At 36.2% G+C, this 27,585-nt stretch overlaps 5 protein-coding genes across 5 annotated transcripts in view; 3 read left to right on the forward strand and 2 right to left on the reverse strand.

Annotated features, from left to right (window-relative positions):
* Window positions 1–101: 101 nt before the first annotated feature.
* On the forward strand, window positions 102–5,635 carry LOC116293995 (protein rogdi homolog). Its single transcript, XM_031701502.2, has 13 exons — window positions 102–272; window positions 377–448; window positions 931–985; window positions 1,658–1,703; window positions 2,213–2,267; window positions 2,663–2,746; window positions 2,955–3,050; window positions 3,139–3,237; window positions 3,661–3,777; window positions 3,956–3,993; window positions 4,289–4,331; window positions 4,769–4,852; window positions 5,212–5,635. Exons 1-13 carry the CDS (start codon window positions 243–245, stop codon window positions 5,242–5,244), a joined length of 852 nt encoding a protein of 283 aa, XP_031557362.2. The 5' UTR covers window positions 102–242; the 3' UTR covers window positions 5,245–5,635.
* A 557-nt stretch (window positions 5,636–6,192) lies between these two features.
* Window positions 6,193–9,909, forward strand: LOC116294004 (F-box only protein 22). Its single transcript, XM_031701522.2, has 3 exons — window positions 6,193–6,553; window positions 7,032–7,499; window positions 7,941–9,909. Exons 1-3 carry the CDS (start codon window positions 6,326–6,328, stop codon window positions 8,508–8,510), a joined length of 1,266 nt encoding a protein of 421 aa, XP_031557382.2. The 5' UTR covers window positions 6,193–6,325; the 3' UTR covers window positions 8,511–9,909.
* A 1,002-nt stretch (window positions 9,910–10,911) lies between these two features.
* On the reverse strand, window positions 10,912–13,795 carry LOC116293953 (uncharacterized). The gene is made up of 4 exons (XM_031701454.2): window positions 13,493–13,795; window positions 12,480–12,708; window positions 11,669–11,928; window positions 10,912–11,229 (listed from the first exon to the last, which is right to left on the reverse strand). The coding sequence occupies exons 1-4, from the start codon at window positions 13,678–13,680 to the stop codon at window positions 11,052–11,054; spliced, it is 855 nt and encodes a 284-aa protein (XP_031557314.1). The 5' UTR covers window positions 13,681–13,795; the 3' UTR covers window positions 10,912–11,051.
* A 316-nt stretch (window positions 13,796–14,111) lies between these two features.
* Window positions 14,112–19,136, forward strand: LOC116294007 (lysosomal-associated transmembrane protein 4A). Its single transcript, XM_031701526.2, has 7 exons — window positions 14,112–14,312; window positions 15,515–15,617; window positions 15,865–15,941; window positions 16,545–16,667; window positions 17,004–17,099; window positions 17,543–17,650; window positions 18,108–19,136. The coding sequence occupies exons 1-7, from the start codon at window positions 14,199–14,201 to the stop codon at window positions 18,186–18,188; spliced, it is 702 nt and encodes a 233-aa protein (XP_031557386.1). The 5' UTR covers window positions 14,112–14,198; the 3' UTR covers window positions 18,189–19,136.
* A 130-nt stretch (window positions 19,137–19,266) lies between these two features.
* LOC116294006 (laminin subunit alpha) overlaps window positions 19,267–27,585 on the reverse strand; it is a 43,862-nt gene continuing 35,543 nt past the window's right edge. Inside the window, 12 exon segments of the mRNA XM_031701524.2 lie at window positions 19,267–19,687; window positions 19,799–20,021; window positions 20,555–20,685; window positions 21,627–21,783; window positions 22,471–22,626; window positions 23,160–23,352; window positions 24,360–24,682; window positions 24,684–24,975; window positions 25,531–25,728; window positions 26,044–26,189; window positions 26,568–26,705; window positions 27,397–27,508. Of these exon segments, the coding sequence (XP_031557384.2) occupies window positions 19,542–19,687; window positions 19,799–20,021; window positions 20,555–20,685; window positions 21,627–21,783; window positions 22,471–22,626; window positions 23,160–23,352; window positions 24,360–24,682; window positions 24,684–24,975; window positions 25,531–25,728; window positions 26,044–26,189; window positions 26,568–26,705; window positions 27,397–27,508 (2,215 nt within the window). The 3' untranslated portion in view covers window positions 19,267–19,541.

Below are 27,585 nucleotides of genomic sequence, written 5' to 3' on the forward strand. Positions count from 1 at the left end.
TTCTAATATTATTGTTTTGAGATCGCGGGCCCACAAACAGGCAACCCATTAATACTAAAAAAACAAAAACGATTTTACAGTTTATTGTATTATTTTTATAATGGGATCCTTGAGACTCAGATTTTTATAATTTTGATACCACGTTTTAAAGATATAATGTAAGATCTAGAACAATTGATAAAGTTTTTTGTTTTGAATATTTTCTATTGGGCTTCCTGTGGTTGAACTTGTCATTTTTCAAGATGGCGGATGAAGAAGAACTAAAAGTGATGGTGCGTAAGATTTTCATTAAAATATTTCATTTAATACAATAAAAACTGATTATCAACCATTACGGAATTGCTTAGCATTACATGATTTCTTGTTTCTCTTCCAGAAACTGGAGTTTGATTGGTTACTGAGGGAGCATGTTCCAAAAGTTCTCAGACATATGGATGCAATTCTTCAGGTAGGTCAAGACAAGACGAAGTTAAGGCTAAAAACTAACTAAGTATATTATTGGTGTTATCACTGCAAGTTTGTGTAATTACTTTGATTTCCACCCCCCCCCCCCTCCCCCCAAGCATAATTTAGGAGGTAATTGCAATAATTCTCAGAGGAATAAAAAAACAAAATATGTAGTTGATATAACAAAAGAAATTAATGACAAATCTTTCGTTAAATTTAAGTAATATGATGGCTATATGGGCCTATCTCCAGCACAACTGACATCGCAATACCAGAAAACAAATTCCAGCTTTACAATCTATAGAAAGAAGTATCGAAGTATCGGAGTAGTTGATTGGAGATTTGAAACTAAGCATAAAGTCGTGATAAAGTCCTACTTTTGACTTACTGGAATTACTGGTCACGCATGATATAGATCAGCTGTATATTCTCCCAAAAACACTTTTTAAAACATGATTTTGAGATATATTTATTGTTTTGAAGGAATGTCTAATGTGGCTACAGTTTTCCAGCGTATCCACATCCAACAAGGGACAAGGTATTTATTATACAAAAATATATAAATTGTTGTACAAATGTACATATTGATTAATTTTGAAAACCTTTTTGTCAACTCCACACAAGTAAATTACAGAACTAGAAAGCAAAATAAAAGCTTTATAAAGAAAGTTAAGATGACAATATGTTATTTGTTTTAGTTTGTTACCAACATCATGTTAGTTAATCATTTCTATTTGAACAATTTGAAAACAGAGTTTTAAGTCTGACAAAAAAATGTTTTCACTTTCTGCTTGGGTCTGATATTCATGGCTGAAAACAACAGCTTGTCAGTAGCCTGTTATGATGGCCGACCAAATTAGTTATAGCTCAGTCATACCTGGTTTTTGGCTCAACGTTACTGGTCAAACTGACTGGTGGCAAGGCAAAGATTTGACCAGACAAGTTCCAATACTCCATTTTACAGTTCTGTTCCAAGCCAAGGCTGGAGTTTCCGCGCATGATAAAAGTATAGTTCTGCTATGCGCGGAAACAGCAGCCTTGAGTTGCAACTATTATTCGTGGTCACTCGAACGGAACCGAAAATGGAGTATTCTGGCCAGACATCGTCTGATGATCAGCTATTATTCTCAACCATGGATATAAAATAATAATAATTAGTTTGCCAAGGTTAATTGTCAAAACCATAATTTATAGCTAATTGAATTTATAGGAGATCCTCCAAAGCCTCAAGACTACTTCATGCTATCAACTCCCAAGTAAGAATGTCTCTTTATTTAAAAAATAAATGTATCTACTCATAACCTACTGGTGAGGAAATGAATAATACTCAAGAGAATCACACATACTTGGAAATGAAATAATAGATGATTGGGTCTAGTGACTGAGTGTCTACTTATGCAGGAACCGCGGAGCATATTGAAAAGTGGGGGGGGGGGGGGGGGGGGGCTGGCATTTGAAAATTAAGCATATTGAAAAAAGGAAAATAGCTATAAAAAGATAGTAAACGTTTTTTAATTATATTTGTATTTTTGCCACAAAAAGTGAGGGGGGGGGGGGGCTGCAGAATAATGATGATATCACGTATGTAGGTAGTAAACTTAATCTTTAGTAAATAATAAAAATCAATGTTAGTTAAACTTGAACTGAACATAATACTGTATATAAAACATGTTTAAAAAATATGCATTTCTATAAACTAAAAAAGGATTATTTCACATGTAAAACTTATTTATTTATTTTGTTTATTTATGGTGTGAAAATTTAGTGCCGACTTATTAAAGGGTTACATTGCCATTGAAGGAGAAGACATCTCCAAAGCAGTAAGTAAATGCACAAACAATAATTATCACTATATCTTAAATTGTCATCACCCTTTGTCATTATCGTATTGTTGTCATGCAATGCTTCACTAAAGTCTTGCATGGCAACCAAAGAGGATATCTGCAAATGAGGCCCAATCATCACCATTTCCCAGTAAAAGCTAGGTGCTATGGTTTTAATAAATTGATATTTAGAAAATTAAATACCATTAGTAATTTTTTTGGAAAATTAATTTTCTGTGTAAGATAGGACTAAGGTCAAGATCTAAAGGAAGTTTAGTGATTGGCCATCCAAGGATCTGGAATTTGAGTGTTGTCCAGGAGGCCAGATCATAAAATAGAAGAAAGTCACCAGTAAGCATTTTTGGTATATTTATTATTGGTACTGTTTTCAGGATATTAAGTTTAGGCTCCCAAAGGTTTCAAATTCAGGTTTCAGAGTGTTTATCAGGGACAGCCATCCATGGAGGCTTCAACAGGTATGTTTGATTGTTAGAAAACTAATGAAATTCAAAAATAAATTACCTTGAATATATAGACATTCATATAATGTACCTTATATTGAACCACAGCCAGCTACTTCAGACTTATGACCAACTTTGACATTCGAAAGCTTTGATGTAGCAATGAAAATGGTAATTATACCTATAGTACTTCCAATAAGGCTAATATTATTTTGCTTAACAGATTCAAGATGCAATCAACTACCTCCAACTTTGCACTGAAAAAGTGGAGGAAATGAGAAATATGAATAATTATTCATCTGGCAGAGAAGTCAGCAAGGTACTCCTATTACCCAAGAAATTTTAAGTCAAGGCATACATTTATGACTAAGATTTATTAATAGATGATGTTTATGTCTTTATTCAAGATCATTGATGATATAGCTAATTGTCTCACAAAAGGAAAGAATTGCTTGATGGTTCCCAAAAAGATGCCAGTCCTTGATATAATTAACTCAAGTAATCAGGTATAAAAAAATAAATATATGAATTAACCCAAGTATCAGGCTCTTGGCTCTCTTGGTCCATCCCCCTCCCCTCCCCCATGGCCTGACACTCAGGTCATAAATGAATGAGTGAGATTTAGCAATAGCTGTTCAAACACTGAAATTCAAATAGGAATTAGTGGATTTTTTGGAGAGAGGGAAACAGGAGAACCAGAAGCAAAACCCTTGAAGCAGAGGAGACAACCAACCAATCAGCAACTGTACTCACATTACTATACAGAGTCTGGAAATCGAACTGATTTTGCATCAGCAAGCACTCTTACCCAAATTCACCAATTTGTTTAAGTCTTAGCAGCAAGGTTTGTGATAAGAGATTAATAATTAAAGGTAGTGTAGCTACTACTTGGTTAGAGAGTTGAACATACATTTGAAACTTTTTTTCAGAAATCTTTCAAGCCCAGCCTTCCTGAAGATGTGGCGTCTAATTTTTACATCAACTGTGACAAGCTAGTATTATCAGTGTTTACATTGATAACCCTTCCTGTGCCTCCTCAAAATCCTGTAAGAATTTTGTAAAATAACACTCTTAAACACTTATAGCAGTAAATAATTGATTCCATGGACAGTAAATTTATGCTATGACTTGGACTGTGTGAAATGAGTAGGATGGTTTTTCTTGCTGTTTCAAGGATGTAAAGTATACAAATATATATAGTTATAGATTTTTCTTTGTCACCAGAAACAAGTAATGGAAGGAGATCAAGTGGGCCACACATTGTAAGAAAATATTGACCACATTTATATCTTGTTGCATTTTCTCCAATGTTAGTTAAGAATGTTTTGTGTATGGTATCCATAAACTGCCGAGAGGGAGGGGCTGGGGAAGCTATATATACTCTCACCCAATTGCACACACTTTCTGCTAAATAATTATAACCACTACATTTGCAACCCTCAGCGCACCCCTACCCACTTTCAGTGTTATGGACATTAGTAAATTGCTCTGTAATCTTGGTATTTCTGTTAACAATATTTCTTTTTTTCATGATGATGTGACAATACTTTGTTTCAGTGAACACAATTCAAAATGGATGGAAATAAACAGCCACTTTGAGGTACTGAATTCAACAGATTATATACACAAAAAATTGCTTCATATATCATGGAAATATTTTTCCAGGTTTTTCAATCATTTTTCCTCCCTCTGAAAAAAAAACACACTAAATTTCAATTTCATCTGTGAGCCATTTCCTGGTTTAATATTCTTTGATTGCAGGGAGCATTGGTGAGCATTGGTGCCATTTCACAAAAGATTTCTCATTAGCATCCATTGTTAACAGCACCATATTTTTGTCTTTTGACTCTCTTGGAAATGTTTGCAACCTATCAATATGATGATATTTCACAGGTTGCAGTTTGATTAAATTAAAGTCTTTGATCACTTTGTTTTGTTTTTGTATATTACTGAATGATATATTAATTTCATTTTGATCACAAGTTTTATGTTTTCTACCCAAATTGAAGTCAATTGATGTTCAGGCTTGTGTTTCAGGTTGATTGCAGCATTCCGAGACTTAAAGACAGTGTTGTACTATTTACAGCAGCATTACAAATCTGTCAACAGCTGAAAGACAAGGTATTTTTTATCATGATTATCATCCATTGTCAAACCCATTGTATTATCATCGTCAACATCATAATCATAATTATCATCATCACCATCATCATCATCTTCACCATCATCATCACCATCATCATCATCATCATCATCACCATCATCATCACCATCATCATCACCATCATCATCATCATCACCATCATCATCACCATCATTTGATGAATAATAAAGAATAAAGGCATACCGACGGAAAGAAATTGCATTTGAAAATAAATGAAAACTCAATATGAAAGTAACTGTGAGAAAGTTATGATTATTGATATTTTGTGATGTGAAAGTATATTAATATTTTGTTTCATTTTCTTTGTAATCAACAGATTGTTGCATTCAGTATACTGGATTCAAGATAGCACATAAATAGTATCTTGATGGACCATTTTTTATTGTAGTATGGAAGGTGGGGTAGAAAATACCAAAGAACTTCAAGTCGATCCCACAACATAGGCCCATTTTTAAGCCATTAGGGTTTTGCACACCCCAAACCCTGACTTATGAAATATGAGTCCTCCCTCCCACTCCAATACTTCAGGAAATTTGCAAGTGTATGTAAAAAATGGAAAAAAAAACAAAAATTTAAGATCTTACCACATTATTGGTTGCCCCCACCCCACCCTCAAATAAATAATTGTAATATAATATTATTTGTATCTAAACTAATGTTAACAAAACTAGCAAAAAGGTATCTAGTTCATTATAATTAGAATAAATAAAAAGAATGATTGAATAAAGAAAAATGAATAAGATTAGAAAATTTTACCTTCAGAAAATGTAAAGCAGTGTCATAGCAAGAGAGTCCCTAGTCCATATGCTGGACCCTCCTTTGACTGCTTTGCCTTTGTTGGCTTCCTGTGCTCCTTTCTGTAAGCAAAGGCAGCCCAACAAAAGTGGAGCGGTCAAAAGAGGGGCCAGCTTCTGTACTATAGAGTCCCAGAGGTTATGAGGTACTCGTAAAATCCACAGGGAGCCCACTTATATTTATTTGCAGATGTTTTTCAAGCCCCCAACACTTTCAAGGGTGCTGCCTGTTCTTTGTATTAAAACTATCTAAACTGGGATAATTGTGCCACAAACTTTCTACATAAAAATAATTTGCATTTGAAATGAATCAATAGCAAAGACTGATCATTGGTGATAATATTGCTACCCCTTTTCCTATCAAGGTGGGGTAAAATCCTCATTTCTTTTCTAAGGACTAGGGAAGAGATACACTATACCTGTTTCACACTCTCTAATTGGTAGTTTTAAATACCTAAAGCTAGTCCTTCAAGTTACGTCTAGCACTTTTCTAAGTATCTATGGAGGGGAGGGGGGTTGTGTTTTACTCTGACCCAGTCTTTTCTCTTATTTATAGCGGCCTCCCTGTAAACACAGGTTAAAAGGGAAGGATTGGTTAAGCAAGTTGAGCCATTTTCTTTCACTTCAAACCCTAAAATGACTTCGAGTTTACTAGGCAGACCGACTCCACAGTCTATATTAGCCCTCGGAGAAATTGTAGAGCTTGTTTTATCGTTCCTTCCTGCCAGAGACCTCGCGAATACCTCTCAAGTTTGTCGTCTATGGAGAGACATGACCAAGAGGGTTTTTCGCTTCCGAAAATCAAAATGGGCGAGTTTTGTGGTTCATCATGGCACTAATATTGGTACTCCTTGTAGTTCCAAGGTGGGTAAACCGTGTTTATTACGCTGAATCTTCTAGCTATTTCGGTTTCTAAAACTGAGAAAATTCAAGCCGGAGTGAGACCTTGAAAACATCAGCTTATAAATTCTATTTAAGAACATCATTTTTATTGAAATTTGTCGTATCTTAAGATCAAGTGACACAAAAATTCTGATAAATAGAAATTAAATGCTGTTTGGTAAGAGGATTTTGGTCTGGTGATGTCTGCTATAATTTAAATTCAAACTCATTAAACTTAGTCATTATCACATTCGTAGGGGGATATAGCTTTCGCGTATAATTCATTCATTTACATCTATTAGATTGTAAAAGAAACTGTAAACAAAGTTAGTTATAGTTTAGTTATAAAATTCTCGAAGTTGTATATATGTGTGTGTGTTTGTTTGTTTGTTTATGTAATTTATTTGTTTCACTTTCATTTTATTCTTTCATTCTCTCATTTCTCGTTCTTTCATTTCAGTTATCAATGGATTTGATGGTTTCTTGTATCAATGACTTTTTGGAAAATCTCCGAATTTTTCCCGCAGCAGCAATAATATTTGTAAGCAGATCTCAAGATTATTGTGAACCTAGACGAGATGAAGTTCGCGGTCTTATAACGTCAGTGAAGTCGAGACTTCCAGCAAGTTGTACAGTCATTGGTTGTGTTGGAAGTGGAATAATAGGATGTGAAGAGGGAGAGCAGCCTGAAGAGATTGAAATGGCAGAAGGGGTGTCACTCTTAATCATGCCAAAAGTGGATGGCATTAGTACGTGTACCTTCAACATGAGCTGCACTGATGTCCGCAACAACAGGTCTTTTAAATCACGTTGGGAAACATCCTTGAACATTCCTGCTGATAAGCAACTTAAGTTTGCCATTCTGTTTGCAAAAGGAGATATATACAATCTAGATATTATAGGAAAAGTTGCGTCAGGGATATGGCAGGTAAGGGTTTGCTTGAGAAGAAAAAAAATGGAGGGGAAGCTATGGTTTATTTTGAGGGAATTCATGAAAGATCTTGGACTGCATGAGTGCGTTAGCAAAATAAATGAAAAAAAACAAAAACAAAACAAAAAAAATGCTGGGATTTTTTTTTTTTTCATTTTTATCTTTTCCCTTTTGAGGGCTACAGGGTCATCAGTTTACTTCCTAAACTGTGAAGTGCTACCCTCTTAAAGTAAAGTCTATTGTATTGTATTGTATTGTATTGTAAATCTTGGGAGTAAAGGGAAAAAGAGCAAATGAAAAACTCTTACCACAATGGGGGAATTATGGCGAATCCCCTAGCCCTCTCCCCTGTGTAAAACAACATGCCTTCCATAAGAGTACCTAAACATAAATTTGTTTTATATTTCTTCACTTTTGTTTCATATCTCATTTTAATAGATAAATGGCTGTGAAGATGGAGAAAAGTCAAACATTGTTATAATTGGTGGCTTGGTAGACTCTCTACTATTTGTAGACAATGAAATCAAAAATACTGGCGTTATAGGTCTTGGTATAGCTGGCGAGGATGTTCAGGCAGTTTCTATTGTGCACCATGGTGAAACTGCTGATGGAGTTACCAAGAGTTTGCAACAACTTCATAACTTTGATGTTTCCTGTTCAGAGAGTTGTGCCTGCTTCATGGTGTCTTGTGTCGGTCGAGGAGAGAAATTTTACTCTTCCAGAAATGTAGAATCTCGAATCTTTAAACAAGTGTTCCCTAAAGTTCCTATTGGAGGATTCTTTGGGAATGGTGAACTTGGTCTAGATTTGCAGTCAACTGAAGGACAGCCTTTGAAAGACAGCCATTTTTTACACTCATATTCTTCAGTATTTTGTTTATGTTCCTTGGAAGCTGGAAAAAGGACAGTTGAGAGTATTAATCCAAGTTTAACAGCTGGACGTTCATCAAAGCAGCATGATCAAGGGGAAGTTGATAAATATAAGACCTTGAAAAAATTTTTTGTTTAGTACAGGTGTCAATAAGTTATTTCATGCGAAGGCCTACAAGCAGGATAATTTCTTTAAACCAAAAATTGCTTCTACAGCTTGCATATTTGACATGCTATTCCTGGAGCTGTCTAGGTTTGCAGAAAGGAAACCAGAGAAACATGACAAACTGCCAGAGATAAAGAAAAAAAAATGAACCAGAACAAAATAGGGAAATAATATATTATAAATATATAATCTTATAATTCTGCATCTTAATCATTCTTCAGATAGAAATAGCAAAAACTATCAATTGAAATTGTAATTTAAAATTAAATATAAGAGCATCATTTACTAAAGAGAAAGTATATATTAATTCAAAGTTCTCCTACCATATGTTATAAGGTAATTTTTTTTATACAATGTAATTATCATAAGCTTACCAATACTCCATTTTACAGTTCCGTTCCAAGCCGAGGCTGGAGTTTTCGCGCATGATAAAAAGTATAGTTTTGCTATGTGCGGAAACTGCAGCCTCGATTTGCAACTATTATTCATGGTCACTCAAACAGAACTGTAAAATGGAGTATTGGTTAAAATTTTGTTTTCACCAAGTGACTAGCTTTACGGTCAATAATCACGTTGAATAAGGCTGGCAATGGATGAAAATATTTTTGTTTGTGACATGCATTCTCTTCATGCACTCTGATATTAATGACATTCCATGTATTTATTAAAAGAAAAGCAAGTTTCTGATTAATGGCTATTAGTATTTACAGTCTTATAAGTTGTCATATGATAGATTATTACTACTGTATGAGTTTCCTCATTTCAGACCATATGTTATTCCTAGAGTATCATTTCTTTGTTTAAAATAGACACATGAATATGAACACAACTCAAACAAAACATTATTTTCAAGGGATTGATGAAGTCTTAAATGAAAAAAAAAAACAACATTATGGTCACACTACAGGTCTATACCCCAAGCTGAAGAGGTGCAAAGACCTAGGATGTTTTCCATTTTATATCTTACAATTCCCTTGAGTAATATTCCTTTGTGAACCAGTGAGTAAAACTTGGAAGAATAATATATACATGGTCTGAAATGAGAAAACATTACTTGTGCCCAAAAAAATAGATCTATAAGTGGTTTAGACAATTTATGATATCTTTCTATATTTTGATCGTGTTATTCCACTCCTTTGCATATCATCATAGAACGAGTTATTCAACAAAGATACAGTATTTGTTAATGGAATGGCACATGGCATGGTCCGAAATGGGAAAGCATAATGCATAACCAATTGTCCTCTTTTTAGTTATATTTATATTTGTTAAAGTTATATTAGTTAGTAACTTTTCATGTACAGTGTTGACCTTGTATGTTGCCAGAGACTTGTGCAACATGCAAAGAATTAAATAAAAACAATTATAAAAAGGTTAAAATTTGTAATGGAATAACTTTGATATAGCAAAGACTAAAATGTCATATTGCACTACCCCGTCATTTTGGTTGTGGTGCTAATAAAATTTATATGTCATTTATGCAAATGATCTATGCAAACATTGCTGATTGAGAAAACCACAGAAAAAAAACTCAATTTAAGGGAGAGACCCAACAAACTCTACTCACATGTGATGCCAAGTTTAGTTATCTGCAGGCTTTTTCTCCCTCAGCAAACCCTGTTATATCTTGAAAACAATCTCTGGGCTGATCAAAATATGGTATGACTTTGTGCAGAATACTCCTGTTCCAGTGAAGGTCAGTGGAATTTCAGAGTGTTTGTATTGCATTTTTTACCATTAGTATTTGTTAATATTGTGACTGGTATAAGGCTAACCCTGAGTAAATAAGCCTGTAATCAAGGAAAACGATGGTAATTTGGAACTCGAAAAAGGTCTACCTGTTTTGAAATTTTGTGTGTTAGGTTTTGCAGAGGGACGAAAACTGAAAACCCTGGAGAAAAATTCATGAATCAAGGGAGATGTTAAGTGGATGTTTATCTGTGATCTGTGATTATTAACCTCAGGGTTTGTGCTGAGGTAACCACTTAAAATTCAAGGAGTATACAAGGACCCAAAAATGAATTTTCAAGGAGTATGTTCAGCTAACTACATGTATGCCAAGGTTTTACACCGTGGTTGCACATGGCCAACTTTCAGATTTTCCGATCTTTCTGACTACATCTATTTCAGAACCATGCAAGTAATGATTGAAGCAAAAATTCAAGGAGTTTTCAAGGAGTTTCACTAACATCATAAAATTCAAGAGTTTTTCAAGTGCCCTTGAAAACGCGAATTGAATTCAAGGAGTCTTCGAGGAGTTAAGGAGTAGCATGAACCCTGTAACCTGCTAAAATGACAAAAATGCTCAAAATCACCATCATCAGATTGCTAGATCTTTTACTGAGATGGAATAATCTAAAAGTAAGATGCGAAATTAAAATCTTATAATATTTTTTTAATCTGATTAATGTCATTTCCAAAACAGACAAACACAAAATAAAAATAAAATCAACACAAATACAAATCATTCATAATCATTTCTATGAGGTATGCTATGCTTTTTCTTGAGATCTTTCAGTAAATGTAAGGGAAGAGATTTTTGCGTTCTCTAGGGAAGTGATCCAACTTATTAAGGTACCACTCCCTGGTCTGGTGACTGCGGCCTGCCAGGTATGCGACCATAGATAACCATGATAGGTAAAGGCAGGAATGTTGACCTAAAATTGCCATACCAAACCATCCAATGATTTCCCTAGCAAGAAAAGAAAGAAATTTAAATCAAAATGGAAAATTATTAGAAAAGTATAATTTTTTACACAAAAGTATGACAATGAAGAAATAAAAAACTCGCGCTCATGCTGTGTGCAGTCATAAAGGCATGGTTTCATCAAAAAAAGGCAGGTAAAAGCTTGTTTGGCAGCAAAACCACTGTTCATAGAATATAATAAATGTGGTTGCACTGTAGTTGTTGCACTAATTTTGGTGCATATCCTTGCACATGTCCAGTGTGTTCTCATAAAGCATGCACCATTGACCAAACAGAATATGCATTTGAAAATTTTGCATATTTGAAAAAATTTTGATTGTTATTTGTGCACTATAAATTAATATGCTATTATAAATCATAAAGATTTACGACAGTTATCTCATAATATTAATATCATAGTATTAATATCATAGATATTTCTTACCCAAAGTAATGTGGACAAACAAGCAAATCAAAAAGACCACCAGATGGTACAACATAATTGCCTGGTGCTGATCCCTTTGGTCGTAGGCTTGCCAACAAAGCATGGTGGTAGAAGTTTATGAATTCTCCGCCAATAAAAGCAACGAACCCAACAATCAAAAGGATTTTGTTATTCATTAGCCGGTTTCCATCATTTGCGCTTGTGTATACATTACACCAGTAATGTTGTACTGATGCTCCAAGTGTGTAAAATGCACCAATCTAAAGAGAAAATAACTAAGACTAATAAATATATATTAAAATGATTGGTCCTTGATTTATTGGGGTAGCACTTAATAGCCAGTGGTTAACAAAGCTGAAGCCCTCATTCCGTGATCGAATTGGAATTTAGAAGTTGATTTTATCAGAGGGAGGAAAACCCAAGAAGCCAGAGAAAAACTCTTGAAGTGCAAGAGGGAACCAACTAGTAACTCTACTACTGTATGACACCCAGTCCAGTGATCGAACCCAGGTTGCACTGGTTAGCCAGCAACCACTCTAATAGCTACATGTATACAACCCATGCTTCCCACAGAACAATCAGTTTATTTGCCTTTAGTTATCTGGCTGTGTATACCTTTGTTAGTACTGTGTGTATTGTTTAATTTGGCCCAGGAAGAATTAATGATGAGTCTAATATCCCTATGGGAAGGGGCTAGGGAGCCTTTTTACATTGGCTCTGCTCAGCTAATAACCAGATAGTATGGCCAGTGCTAAATATAACAGTAAACAATAAATGGTGCTAAAGAAAATAATCATACTTTTTAAATTACCTGAATGACAGACATCACTTCAATATTTCTGGAATACTTATGGACAAACAAGCATTCTAGAATACGTTTGATGAAGTGTGCATTATAAGTTCCAAGAGCAATGAAATGAAAAGGACTTGAGGGTTTACCATAGATGAACCAGAGTATGTCGTAGGTTACTGCAGGCATAGCATATGTTATTGTCCATCCAAGACGAGCATTTAAACTCCCAACTTGTTTGGAAAATTTGCTAAAATGCATGAAATATAATAATTTCCTCAATTATTGATACAACAGACATCTTTACCTTGTGCACAATGTTTTCCCATCACAGACCAAGTGTTATTCTCTTGAGGATAAGAATCTTTGTTTGAGACGAATCAATATTCATGTGATGTGTCTTCTCATGTGCAACCATCAAAGAAAGAAATGATACTCAAGGGAATGACACAGCATGAAATGGGAAAACATTACATGCCCCCCAAAAAAACTGCCTTATTTTTATGAGAGTAACACTTAATAGCTAGTGGCTAACAAACCTCGTTCCATGTTCAAATTGAAATTTAGAAGATGATTTTTGAGGAGGGAGGAAAACCGGAGAACTCAGAAAACAGGTGAAAAACAACCAGAAACTCTACTAACAACAACACCAAGCCCAGAAGGACTCAAAGCCAGGTCACACTTAATAAGAGGCTCTCACCACTAAGCCTCCTTTGCTTCCCTAAACAGGTCTATTTTCATCTTCTCGTATTTTGAAACAAAGGGAAGGTGGGGGATAGGTAGAAAATTGGCCAAGTCTTAGAACTTTTAATTTGAAAGTCACTCATTTGCAAAGCTCATTTGGAAATGTTCCTTTGCTCACATTTCTCATAATATCGTTAGTAACAACCAACCCCCTTTTTCTCGCACTCCAGCCAAACCCTTGTAAAAATTCTAATAATAGTCACCCCCCTTCTAAAATGCGTCTCTGAAGTTAAATGGCAGTACATTAGAGAACACCCTAATTTTCCATCCGTAGTTAAGTGGCTACTAACCTATAGCTCAGTTGATTAAAACCAAGGTATTCATTAACATAGTTAACAATGCATACAAGGACACCCAAAACATGAAGGGAAATGTTGAGTAATGTCCACTCTGGAAGACGAACAAAGCCAACATAATAGCACACCGCTATTAGGGATGCTCCAAAAAGAAAAGCCACGCTAAACGGCCTCTCTGTCATTTTTTTTGTGTGTGTTTCGTGCAACTGGTAATCTTTGTTTTTTGGCCAATATCTCTGTGGAGACAACCATCAGAAAAGCTCAAACGACCCGATATGCCCGATATCTTTCCGAATTTAGTATCGACGGTCATCGACGGTACAGTCCAACGTCCCGACTGATCCCGATCTATCGACGAGTATATAGTGCAGATAAAATATTACTACTTTATATAGTTTCATTATGCATAAAATATAACTAGCAGTAATCTGTAATTCTCAGGGATTCCCAATTATCGAATGAATTTACATTCTGAAGGGATTAGCTTGAATTTTTGCAAAATAATAAAAGTTGACATTCAATGCTGATATCGTCAATGCGTTCGCCAAGTACTCGGAACTACTCGGAAGTGGCATGGGTGTTTATACAATGACATCACTGTTCCCGTGATGCCCTTCATGTTTAGAAAACGAAAGGCAAATATTGGAGGACATTTTGTTTTTTTCGTAAAGAAAACGTCCTTCGAGAAAAGACTTTCACAATGAAGCCCAGAAGAACTTCTACCGATCTAGACGATGATGGAAGTATCATGAAGACTTGCTGTTGTTGTATGGATGTTCGTATTGGGACTATTGTCCTTGGTTTTTGTCATTTGGTGAGTTAAATGTCGCGAACTTTTGTGACTTCGTAACTTCGTATTTTTCCTTTTTTTGTATTTTCTTGTTTTTCGGCAATAAAAAAGGCTTTTTAACAAGCCATAACACTGCAATATTAAGTGTCAAAAAATCCTTTTTTTGGTGGAATTTAATCATTCCCTTTCTACAGACTTTCGGAGAATTAGTCTAAACAAAAGGTCCAGCAAAACAAAACAAAAGTCGTAGCTCTTCTAAATTTTTTATTCGAGATATTTGGGCTCCGTATAATATTTTGCTTTATTATATAATTACCAATGAAATATCTATTTTTCTCTATTTCGAAAAATTGATATCTTCACACGTGAAAATAACATGTTATTTTCACGTGTGAAGATAACACCATTGTGATGGCTATTCGAAAATACACGGAAAGAATTGCCTGAAAAAGCTAAAACATACTTCATTGTGAGAGATCTTTTCAACACTCGAAGATAAATTTCGTATCTCCGCGCGCCCATGTAATATCCTCTATATATCCTCTTATGTTTGTCTGGATTTAGCACAATCGTGGAAAATACGAAAATGAGTTGGTTTAGTAGGAAGTAAGATAAGATGCTGAAACAATGTTATTTTTCATGTTGTAACTTTTCTCGAGACAATCACAAGACTGAAATAGCAGAGGCGACAGCCATGCCACATCTCCACTTCAAATTTATTATAAATACTCCTAACATAAAGCCTTAAAATACCCAGTTATTAGATAGTTAAGGATGGCGTTGGAGCACTATTTTAAAGTGGGGTTAGGGGGGCTAATATCTGTTTTTCTATTAACAGAACTCTAAGACAATAATATACCATTTTCATAAAAGTGTGGGTTGGTGGGGAGGGGCATACGTTGTTCCTGCTAAGTTTAAATTGAGAGTAGTTGATTGAAACCAATAACCAGTAAAGATCAATGATAATAAATAATCGATAATAATGTAGGGATTGATCACCTGATCTAATAAATTCATTTGATTTATAGTGACTGCTATGGATAAGGTTGGGTGCTTAGTCTTAGCTCGATAAAAGAAACTCCCTTATGTCAACTTGAACTAAGCAAAAAATTCCCCAAATTGATTTTATTCTTGGAAAAAACCTGCTCTTTCAGATCCAACTCTTCTGTAAAAGACAGCGATATGATAATCTTATAATGTTTTTTCCAATAATTATCTTGTTGCAGCTCGTCCACATAGCTGGAGTCGTAGTATTATCACAGATGTTGCTTCATCCTGAAATGTATGAAGAAAAATACATCCAGACATATGGAACTGTGCCGAGATCCTGTAAGAAAACATCTCTTTATATTATAATAATATGAATGATTATAACTTTAAGAACATACTAAAAGCAGTTTGGAAATCTGAGAAAGCTTGAAATAGTGGCAAACAATATTGAGCTATTTTTACTCACAAAAAAATTAAAAGGAATTTGAATTTTTTTAAAAAAGGGAAACGAACAGGGTACATAAAAATTTTTGTTATACCACTATTGCTTGCTATAATTTTGTTTATTTTGATTTTTTTTTCCCAGCTGATAATTCAGTAGCCCTGGCAATTGCCTTCTGTTCATTTGTTATTACAAGTCTCCTCATCTATGGTGCTATAACAGTAAGTAATGATACATCTTAGCTAAATAAAAACAAGAATTGTAATTAAAAAATACCTGACACAAACACCTTTATAGGGAAACACAGGTGGCTTGTGCTGCTAATGCGCAGCCTCTCACCAATGCAACCCGAGTTCAAGTCCTAGCAGTCTCGGTATCGTATGTGAGTAGAGTTGCTTGTTAGTCCTCTCCTGTGCTTCAAGGGTTTTTCTCCAGGTTCTCTGGTTTTCTTTCCTTCTTAATGAATCAACTTCTAAATTCCAATTTGATCTTTGGGCTTTTACCTACAGTGTAGTTTGAGAGTTATTGTTATTTTGTGATATAACAGCTACATGTAAAAGCTTAATAGAAATAGGAATCTCCATAGTCATATTGAGCAATGCTTTATTAATAGCCCTCTGGGTTTTCATTGGGGTCAGAGATCAGAGAATGCTCTGGTAAGTGAGTGAACTTCTCCAGCTTAAACTACCATGACCTTCTCGTATTATTTCAAAACTTAATAAACCCCTGCCAGGACTCTCCATCATGACCTTCTACTATTTCAAAACGTAATAAAAACCCTGAACCCTCGTATATTGAATATACTTGTTTGCATGTTTCTACAGCGCCAGCCGAGTTACCTTCTACCATTTTTCTGTCTACAAGTCTTTGATTTCTGTGTTAACCTACTGGGTGCTATTGGTGCTGTGAGTTACATTCCAGAACTCAAGCTTATGTTAAAGAACAATGTAAGTAGCCCATTTACCCTTTCTATTATAAAGATTTCGTCCACTTCTCCTTCTCTCTGTACATGTACTCAGTAATCCCCAATCACATTACTAGAAAGAAAATGAGACCAAACATATGAGCAGTGGCAGATCCGGGAATCTTTGAAGGTGACTATTACCAAGGTTTTACCAGCCATGCGATACTAGTCACCCCTTTTACTACCCCTGGATGCACCCCTGATGAAGTCTCAGTCACTGAATAACTAACTGGAATGTCAGTGATACTTGCTCCTAACAAAAGATGATCATGTACAGGCAGATAAAATGATAATTATTTTACCTTTTTTTTTTTTGCAGCAAAACTTCCCATATGCAGATGATGTTGACAAGGTAGACATGAGATCCCTTATGATGACTGTTATCCTGCTTTGCCTGATCATCCTCCTGATTAAGGTTGGTACAGTGTTTTAATAAACAATGTCATCGTGCTGGACTTCTTGTCTTTGCATCTATTTGCACATACATGTACAGTACATGACAATTCATCTATATGACAAAGTGGGGTGGGTGTGGCATCATGTTTCATACACCAGTATTTTTAAACTTCACGTCGCGTAATTTTGGGTCGCAATAACAAATGAAATCAAATAACTCATGGAAGAATCACACAGATTCCAAGAAAACAATTTTTACTCGAAGTAAACAAATCACAATCTACTTTTTGCTGTATTCATGTGTTACGCTCACTTATTCTAGCCCTAAACATGAGCCACATGGAACCCCCTATGTCATCCTGACATAACAGTCTGCACGTTAGAGGATGTAGCATTCCTTGGAATTTTATCCTGTTGTATTGGCCAAACGTTTTTTAATTCTCAGTGATTTTTTGCCTACAGGGATATCTGATCTGTTGTGTGTGGTCATGCTACAAGGTGCTAGTAAACTATCGCATCAAACGGGCTACACAGACCTTCATGTTTGAAGTGGATGGCAGTGATACTGAGGTAAACTAGTGCGATACATGAAGAAATGATCAAAATCATTTGAATAGAATCTTCTATTAATTTTTTATGTCATGATACAGGGAGTCGTTGCTGAGTCTCCCTAGCCAGAGGCTTATGTTCAAGTATATATGATGCATATATCATATATCATTACCACTACAATTAATTTGTCGTACCTGGGTTCAAATCATTTAACCTCTTGTGGCAAGGGAGGGAACAATATTGATGGGTGCATGTACATGATAGAAGCTAGTAACAGAAGGGATCAATTAAAGGTGGGACAGCAGTATTGCACTTGCCTTGCACCTTTAGGGCCACATATGAGTAGAGTTTGTTGTCTCATTTGAGTTCCAGATATAACAAGACACTTAAGAAACTTTACAGTATTTGGGGAAAAAATCTTTAAAATCGACCTAAAGACAAAGATGTCTGATAGATTATTGCTTTGTTTCTTTAGACACAGGGCTTGTTGCCAAATTATGAAGATGCTGTCAAGGACACCCCAAAGGAGAGTCCACCACCTTACACTACAAGTTAAACACAAGACACTCCTCATGTCCAGTTTCCCTAAAGCAAGTGTATTAGCAATGCAATATAAATTATGTTAAAGCTTTGACAAGATTATAGTGATAATAGAAGAAGTTTGTTGGAAAAGTTGGTAGCAAATGTTAGAGTTAATGAAGGGGAAGGAGTTGGGTCTGATTGACATACAAGTAAACTGTTTTCCTTATATTGCTGTTAGTACACAACATTCATAAACCCTTTTATTGTAGAATCGATGATAACAATAGTCTTATATTCATGCTGCTGCAAAAAATTAAGGGTGGTTCCACATCTCTCTATAGGCCTTTTCTGTGTTTAATAAACTCAATGCATGGTGGTATAACTTGGGTAAAACACCATCATGTAAGGTATGGTGAATGAAAGATGTTTGTACCCAAGCTATACCACAATGCACCAGGTTCACTGTCTGAGTAAAGGTCTATATACAGGGAATGTAATTTCTGATGGGTAAGGTAACTGATGAGAGTATGTAGTTTACATATAGTTCTTTTTTGAGACAACATGGGTGTAAGAGGTTTGTCATTCCCATTCTGTGGAGAGGGAGATGAAGTGGAGGAGAAAAATAATTCAAAAGCAAAACTAAACTGCTGTAGACTATAGTATTTCAAATACAAAAAGAACATTTACAGGTTATAAGTTATTTAATTTAAAGCACTTAGTTATTCAACTATTTTCATGCAATGCAGAATTTGTACAGGTCAAGAAATATTGCAAATCTTATATAAAAGTACAACTTATGGAGCAATGTTTCTGCTTCTACTTCTATAAAATCTGCTATGTATGTAATTTAAATATACTAGATTGTAAAAAAGGTGGTAAAGAACGGTACTGTTTGGTTTATGAGTGGGAATGTAAAAAAAACAAACAAGTAGATTAAGTCATTGTTGATTTTAAAGGAATTTAAATAAAATTAACACAAATATTTTCTTGTTATCATTATACTACTACTATTATGCTATCTGTCAGACCCAGAATATCATGATTTTGGAACTAATCATTTGCTGTTAGCTGCAGACAGAATGTAGATTTTAATTTCGACACAACAAAGACAGTTTGAGCCTAAAACTTCAACCTTTATTGACAACGTAAAATAATGACTACCGTTAAAGTAAAGATTAACATTTTTATATTTTACTAGCATTTCTTTTCATGTAAAGCATGCCAGAATAACAAGTATATCGTGGTCCCTGCTAGGACTTTCATTACTAAATGTTATAAATCTAATTCTGGATTACCTTACATGAAGAAGTTCTAGAGTCTGGTCAAACAACATGCTTTAGTTTGGAAAAAATCACTTATCTAATGATGTCAGTCCCACCCTTTAAGGCTACACTGCAGGACAGCCACTGACAAAGAGTTCACCAAATTTTTCAACAGGACGGGAGAGAGGAATCTCCTTGTCACCATCCAGGAACCCTCGAATACATCCCTTGAAACGAGCAGTTGTTTTCATTGCCTTGTGGGTAAATCCATCTGCAAAGGGAAAAAAAGTGTTTTGAAAAGTTGTGCCAAAATGTTAGAAGACCCTATATAATGGTTTTCATTAGCCTGTGAAACAAAGTGTACTTATTACAATACTCTCACCTGGTACTCCACCTACGTAGAGTGGGTCTTTCACATCGGTGTTGCTCAGAGATCCTTTTCCCTTGACTTTAGTCGGGCCATTGCTGTCTACTTCTAGGGACGCTGTGTTCCTATCCTTGACAATCCTAATGCGATGCCACTGACCATCGCACAACTCTTTCTTGTCGCTTGGAGAGTAGATCACTTCGAAAGCACCATTGCCGTTTTCCACTCGAAGAATCAACTGCAAATTTTTTAAGAAAAAGTATTGAAAAAAATTCCAACTGCATTTTTCCTCGTAAAAAGCATAGCAGTAAACCCCTTGAAGCACTTCGGAAAGTGCACAGCTCAATTTGGAGGACATAACAGCTGCTTGGACAGTACTTAAAAGGTTCCAGCACTGCAAGATTTAGGCATTCTACAGCATCGCGCATTGTATCGCATTGTATTGCGCATGTAAGGTAAATTAAGAAAAAATACTAAAACTACTAAAAAATCTTATGACTTCGAGTTTTGACATTCTGTATTCCATTGGGGAAAACTACCCATTGTTTTGGTGGACACTAAAGCAAAGCTGGTATCGGTCTATTGATGGTTTGCAAGCATTCCCAAGAGAGTTAAAATACAAAAACATGGCGGCCATTGTGGTGCCGTTAACAATGGATGCTAATGAGAAATCTTTTGTTAAATGGCACCAACATGGCCGCAATGACGTAACGTGCAAACGTATAAATGATTATGCTGATTGTATTATGTAGAATGAAGCCCTCAACTTACGTCTCCTTGCACAAGCTCCAGGATCAAGAAATCCCCTCCTTTGTTAATGGAAGAAAAGATAGTAGCTGTATCCACTCGTGGCTTAATCTCCAGCATTAGTGTCTTCTTTAAACCAACACGGAACGTTTCAACTGTAGAAATACGAATTTTCTTGGTCAATATTCTGTATAAATGCAGTAGAGTGGCTACCATAACTAATTAACTTATGCATACCATAACTAGTTAACTTTTGTTAACTTACAAAATTGTACAAATTAGTTAAAGGTTTTGTAGGTCTACGGTTCTACTGAGATCTACTGAACTTACTAATTCGGGCAAATTTGTGCAATTTCTCACAAAGTCTTTCACGGGTATATTATATGCACTCTGTCTATTCTAGCTAGTTTGTATCTTGAAGGCGTGAAACGAACTTAAAGGGCGTGGTTATTTTCACTGCTCTTTAAAAGGTTTTTTTTTTCATACCGTGAACCGCGAATGATTTTCTTTCTGATTTTTTTGCATTATAAAACTAATAAACATAGAAGGTGATTATGTTGAGTCTGATTTTCCGCGCCACGTTCGTTAGCATTGTATGGATAGAAAATATAAGAAACTGTGAATATAACTAAGATCCCATACTATGCTGTCTATATTACAGGGTATGGATGGATGTTTTGCTGTCTCTGGTCTAAGAATGAAAAACGTACGAAAAACTTGACTAATTGACATCATACTGACAATACCGGAGCATTGTTATGAGATAGAAAGTATGTAATCCCCCTGCCTTAAAATAATTATAATAATCGTTTTTATATCCTAGCTGATCTGAAATAGTGACTTAGAAATGACGTCACCCCAAAATTGTGGTGTCATGAAGCCTGTGAAAATTGATGCAGCGAAAAGTAAAAACATGCCTGCCATTGGAATAAAGATATAAAACACATTGTGTCACTGTTACCAAGCGTGTATTAGCAACGGTTTTTTTTCTTCCATTTCGTGGCCTGGAATCCATAACTTTGCAAATGTTCTCGATTCTGATTGGCTAATATTTATTCTCAGATCAGCTGGTGGTATGATTGATGCCCGCCATTACCTAGTGTAATGAATCCTCCATCAAAGAACGAACCAGATTCGAGATTATTGGTGGCACAACCTACGACACCGAGCACATCAGCGGGAGCACCAGGATCTTTGGATGAAACCACGAAATTACGAATACAACCAGGGAAACTGACCGCGGCCTGTCTCTCCTGGTAAAGAACAACATATATGAGTATGGAAAACTAAATATAAAGTCTATTCATATAAAAAGGTTCCTAAGAACATAAATTGATTTTTCGCCATCTTAGAAGGTCCAAGATGGATCTCTTTAAAGGGGCACTTGGATGAAAACGCCCCAATTTTTGAAAGTCCGAATAATTGAAGTATTTGAAGATAATATGACTCAATTATGATTATGTAAACAAGATTAGTGAAAATTTTAGCCTGGGAGCCACTTGCTGTTGAGAAATTTTGGTTTAAAAGCAAAAAGAACAATAGGGTTGAGTAAATGACGTTATTTACTCACAATTTAGTTGCTGAATAAAACTTATCATTTTCACACCCCACTTTTGACTGTCAAGAAATATGTTGCTTGGCTACTATTGGGGCCATATACATAGGTTTACCCAAGTTTAAAGTCATTTCCAATTTTCATCGATTTTCATCTAGGTGCCCCTTTAAACAACCACTCTTACAAGCGCCCATCTCCCTTGCGATCACTCTCATAAAATTCCCGTTTTGTTTTTCCGCCATCTTGGAAGGTCAAAGAATAATGTAGTTGACTCGGCTCTTTCATCGACCACTCTCGTAAGCGACCACCTGCGTTAACCGACCAATTCGTTATGTTAAAAATCTCGGAGCTCATCTCTGTCCACCCAGCCTTCTCTCTTGCTTACCTGAATACGTTTAGTGTCATATCCCTTGGGTACTCCCCCTAGGTAGAAGTCTGACAGTCCATCTACCATACTGGAGTCCCCAGTGGCTGTAGCTTGCGCGACCTTTTCGTTATTAATCTTCAGGGTTCCCTGTTTTAACTTGCGGGTGAAAAGAAGCTGCAAAAACCGAGAAGTTCAATTGAATTAATCTTCAAAAAATAAAATCAAATAATATAAAATAAAATACGACATAAATATACAGGCCGGAAGTGACCATGCGTCTCAGGAGTCAGAGTCTTCTAATGGCAGCGTTCGAAGCTAAGTTGAATTGGATTTTTTAGATAAATATTTTGAGGAAGAAGGAAGCGTTAAATCCTGGAGAAAAACTCTTGCAGATCAGGTATAAATCGTCAAAAACACTACTCATACATAATGACGGGTGAATAGCGGCGCATTACCGGCGCTTCTCTTAAGAAAAACCAGAAACCGTTGTAGAAAACGCGCATGCGTGCTGTGTGCAGTCATACACGGGGATTGTTAGGACACGTGTCTCACAGGAACCGCGTACATGGGGAGGGGCTTTTCGGCTTTAACACCACCACTCCCCCTCCTTTTGCAAATATCTAATACAGATGATGATAAAAATATTATTATTATCATTATTATTATTATCATTATTGTTATCATTATTATTATTACACAGTACTTACAGTATGCCATTTCATATCATTGTAGGTCTTGGTCGAAACAAGAACCGCTATACCACTACCAGCACTGAACTGGCACTTGACTTTACCAGACAGTAGATAACAAGTAAGAAAGTCTGCCTGTCGCACACCACTACCTGCATAATATATGATACCATCTTGACCAAGGGCACGGAACTCCAGAGATATCTTGGTCCTGAGAGAGATTCATGGACAAGAGTTAGTCTTTTAAGGCGCGATTATACGGGGCAATTTTCTCTGCAATTTGTGTAGCGACGGTGTTGCAACACAAGTTGCATGGAGCATTGCAGCGTGTAACCTACAGCACAATTTGAAAAATGTTGCGAAACAAGTTGCAGCAATCGTTGCGAAAATTAAACTAGAATTCGTTTCTACTTTTGGCAAGGATTGAGTCTCCGTTGCATCGTGAAGACATTCTTGCAACTTGTGTCGCAACGCCGTTGCGAGACAAGTTGCACAGAAAATTGCTATGTGTAATCGCGCCTTTAGTGGTAAAACGTTTCACCAAAAGCCAATGAGAGAGAGCTACAGTGGGCGAATAAAATAAAATAAGATAAAATTCTAATTTAACAAAAATATTTGCAAAATTTGGATATCAACTTTTTTTTTTGCAAGATTCTATAAACTCCCTCCCCGTTATCACTGAAGATCCTTCGTTCATTTAACATTTATAGTGGTGGGGTGTTGGAGGAGAAGTTTCCTAATGGAATCGGGCTTCCTGTGTTATCATGGCCTCGAAGAAATACGCTCCAAGTTTCAAAAGCGTGTTTTTAATGGGTCGAAAACAATGTCCTGTCTGCTGGGTATACATTCCTTGCATTGATTTCTTAGAGGAATTGTTCTGGAGGACAAAATAATAAGTGCTCTTTTCTTATGTTAAATAATATCCATTGTTTTGTTCCATTTCAAAATATTTTCAATATCCCTTGAGTTTCATCACTCTTATCGATGTGACTTATAATCGGTACTGGTAAAGAAAGAAATAATACCCAATGGAATGACGCGTGGTTGGTAATGGGAAAACAAAAGTGGATTGAAGTTGTATGATCACGTGACGGCAGCCATGTTGGATGTCAAGAGCAATAAAGTCGTTCTTCATGAAAGAGAATTTAATTCTCACATGGCGGCTGGCACGTGATGATGCAACACCTTTACTGGAGTTTAAACCCATTCATGACAAACCTTGATCCTACGACTTTCTTCATAACCGGGTCCTTTGAAACCTTTTCGTACTTAGCAAAGCTGTTAGGATCGTCACTAAAACTCATGATAGAGTTATCCGTGGCTAGTGCGGGACCAGAAAAACATCCTGCTGTTATAGTAGGTGTGGTGGCCATTGTAGTTGGTTCCATAGTGGTCGGTTCCATTGTGGTTGGTTCCATTGTGGTCGGTTCCATTGTGGTCGGTTCCATTGTGGTCGGTTCCATTGTGGTTGGTTCCATTGTGGTTGGTTCCATTGTGGTTGGTTCCATTGTGGTTGGTTCCATTGTGGTTGGTTCCATTGTGGTCGGTTCCATTGTGGTTGGCTTCCATGGTGGTCGGTTCCATTGTGGTCGGCTCCATTGTGGTTGGTTCCATTGTTGTCGGCTCCATCGTGGTCGGTTCTATTGTGGTCGGTTCCACTGTAGTTGGTTCCATTGAGGTCGGTTCGGTAGTCGTAGACTTATCGGTCGGGTCATCTATAGGAGGCGTGGTCGGTTCTTTAGGGATAATAAGGTCTCTAGGGCGAGGTAATGGGAAGTCCTCTTCATCGAAAATAACGTTCATCTTCCTTCGGTAATTAATAAAGCTTTTAATTCTGAAAGAAAAAGGACCAGAATAAGTATTGTATCAAAGATCATTTTGGAAAAGGTCTTTGATGACGCAGACACGCTTTGCAAATATGAAATGATAGCATCTAATTGATTACTTTTTTGAAAAACGTGTTTGCATCATTACAGACTAGTATTACGAGTAACATTAGGTTGTTTTTTCAACCAAAAGATTATAAGTGAGCGTACTATGTAAGAAATCACGAGAAAAAAATGTACAGAACGACTTTAACCTTAATACTTTAACCTTACAGGGCTTCTCAATCACACGCGCTAAATCGTAAAAATTTCCATCGCGACAAAATAAGGTTTTGGTGGACGTCAACCAAAGTGTTTCCATGACATTGCCGGAAAACATAAAGCTGTCAAGGGCGCGTGCCTATGGAATGTTGTGAAAACGTCTTGATGGACGTCCACCAAAACCTACTTCCTCGCGACGGCAAAACTGTCCGATTCCGTGTGTGTGACTGAGAAGCATTTTATAACTTTAACTCTACAACCTCATAGATACACCATCATATATACATGGCCAGGACACTTACTCTCCCATGAAGACCAAGTCTCGTAGAGTTGTACCAGCCAAGTTAGGTTTCATTCCAGAGAAGAAGTCATTTTGCTTTCTATCATCGTAGCCCTTGGGGAATCCACCGACATAGAGTGGGTTTCCTCCAGTTTGAATCGACTGATGCATTTGATGGAATTCAGCTTTCTTGTGCTCGTATCCAACATTTAGAGATATTCTAGAATAGGTAAAGGTAACTTAGGTCATGGGTTGACTTGGTTGTTTTATATGATCGTAAATCAATGATTACAACAATAATAATGAACGGTGATGGTGATAATATTATTAGTAATGACCAGTGATGATGAAGATAAAAGTGACGATGATATTGATTGGTGCTGATGGTGAATGCTACTACTAATAAAAATGATCGTTGATGATAGTTCTGGTAATGGTGATGAACAAGTGATGATGGTCGTGAATATAAAGTGATCAATGAGAACAAGATGATGGAAGAGAGATATTGAACTCAACCACAAACCAATATTCTTACTCAGTTTCTCTCTTGACAATGAAGACATGGTACCATGTGCCATCGTTGTAGTTTTCTAGGTCAGTTTCTAGAGTCCTAGGAGTCCCACCAGTGTTTGCCTTCAACACAACTCTACCTCCAATCATTCCAAGGCTCAAGAATTCGCCCTGGAATCAGAAGAAATAGTGATCATTAATGGATGAAGGAGATGGATGAGAATGAAGATTGGATGGGTAGATGAACAAAAGTCAGTATGGATGGATGGATGGGTGGATGGGTGGAAGATGGATAAATGGAACGATGGATGGATGGATGGATGGGTGGATGGATGGATGGATGGATAAATGGAACGATGGATGGATGGATGGGTGGAAGATGGATGGATGGATGGATGGATGGAAGAATGGATAGATAGATGGATGAATAGATTCACAGAACAATGAGCTCCCGATTCTGTTATTTATTAAAAGTAACAAGTAAAGAAAAATCAAAAACAAATACACAACAAACAAACAAAGAACAAATGATAAATGCAGCTATCTTACGTTAGCCTGGTGGAGGAAGATACCAGTTTTCTGTTTGGTGCGAAAAGAGATGCTCAAGGTAAAAGATCGAGCTTTGATTCCCAAACCATCCATGATAAGATAGCTGTCGGGCGCTAGTAAGGTTAGGTATCGTACAGGCTGGAAAACAAGCAAGATAGTATATCATTAACTGAATCCAAGTAGGATAAACTGAAGTAAATAACATGAAATATTAAGAGGCCTGAATATTGCACGTAAAGACAAGGTCTTCTTCCCGTCAGCTCCCCTGGAGATGTTTATTCCCATGAAAATAAATGTCTGCTGTGCGATGTGAAAGTATTACTGATAACAATATTCTGATTTCTTCATAGGCCTCTTTTGAGTTTGATAAACATGATGCATTGTGGTATATCGTGGGCACGAACAACACCATTCAAGGCATGGTGGAAAAAGGATGTTTGTACCCAAGCTAGACCACAATGCACCATATTCGCGGATCGCTATCTCAGGAAAGATGTATGTCATTGTTCTTTATGCTTAGTATAAATACACAGATGATTATCGAAAATCTCGCGCGCTGATTGGTCGAGAAACTCAGATAATCACACGATAATCACCTCCAGCGATAATACAAAATGGCGGCCAGCCGCTTTATTGTCTTAAATGTGTCTTTTATCTCCTTTTTTTTATTTTTATTTTTATTTTTGAAAGAATCACTTGTGTATTTATACTAAAACAGTTATTCACCTCAGGCTCAGTGAATATCGGAATAATAACCTCAACTTCGTTTCGGTTATTATTCCCCGATATTCACTTCGCCTTCGGCGAATAGTTATTAAATATTGCTTACCCGAGGTAAACATGTTTTTTCAAAACCAACTGAAGTGATATCTTCTCTCAGAACTGTTGCTATTGTAGGATTAGCAATACAGCCGCTAAAGTCCACTATTTTATCAAAGTCCCTGTAAGGAGATGCCAAGGCGTCATTAGTGTAATTATAACAAAATATGGAATGGATTCCCTGTGGTAACTTAAATCA

Source organism: Actinia tenebrosa, unplaced genomic scaffold (assembly GCF_029948245.1).
Source record: "Actinia tenebrosa isolate PJP-AT-01 unplaced genomic scaffold, QUT_ActTen_1.0 PGA_scaffold1__47_contigs__length_23844297, whole genome shotgun sequence".
Classification (NCBI taxonomy): Eukaryota; Metazoa; Cnidaria; class Anthozoa; order Actiniaria; family Actiniidae; genus Actinia; species Actinia tenebrosa.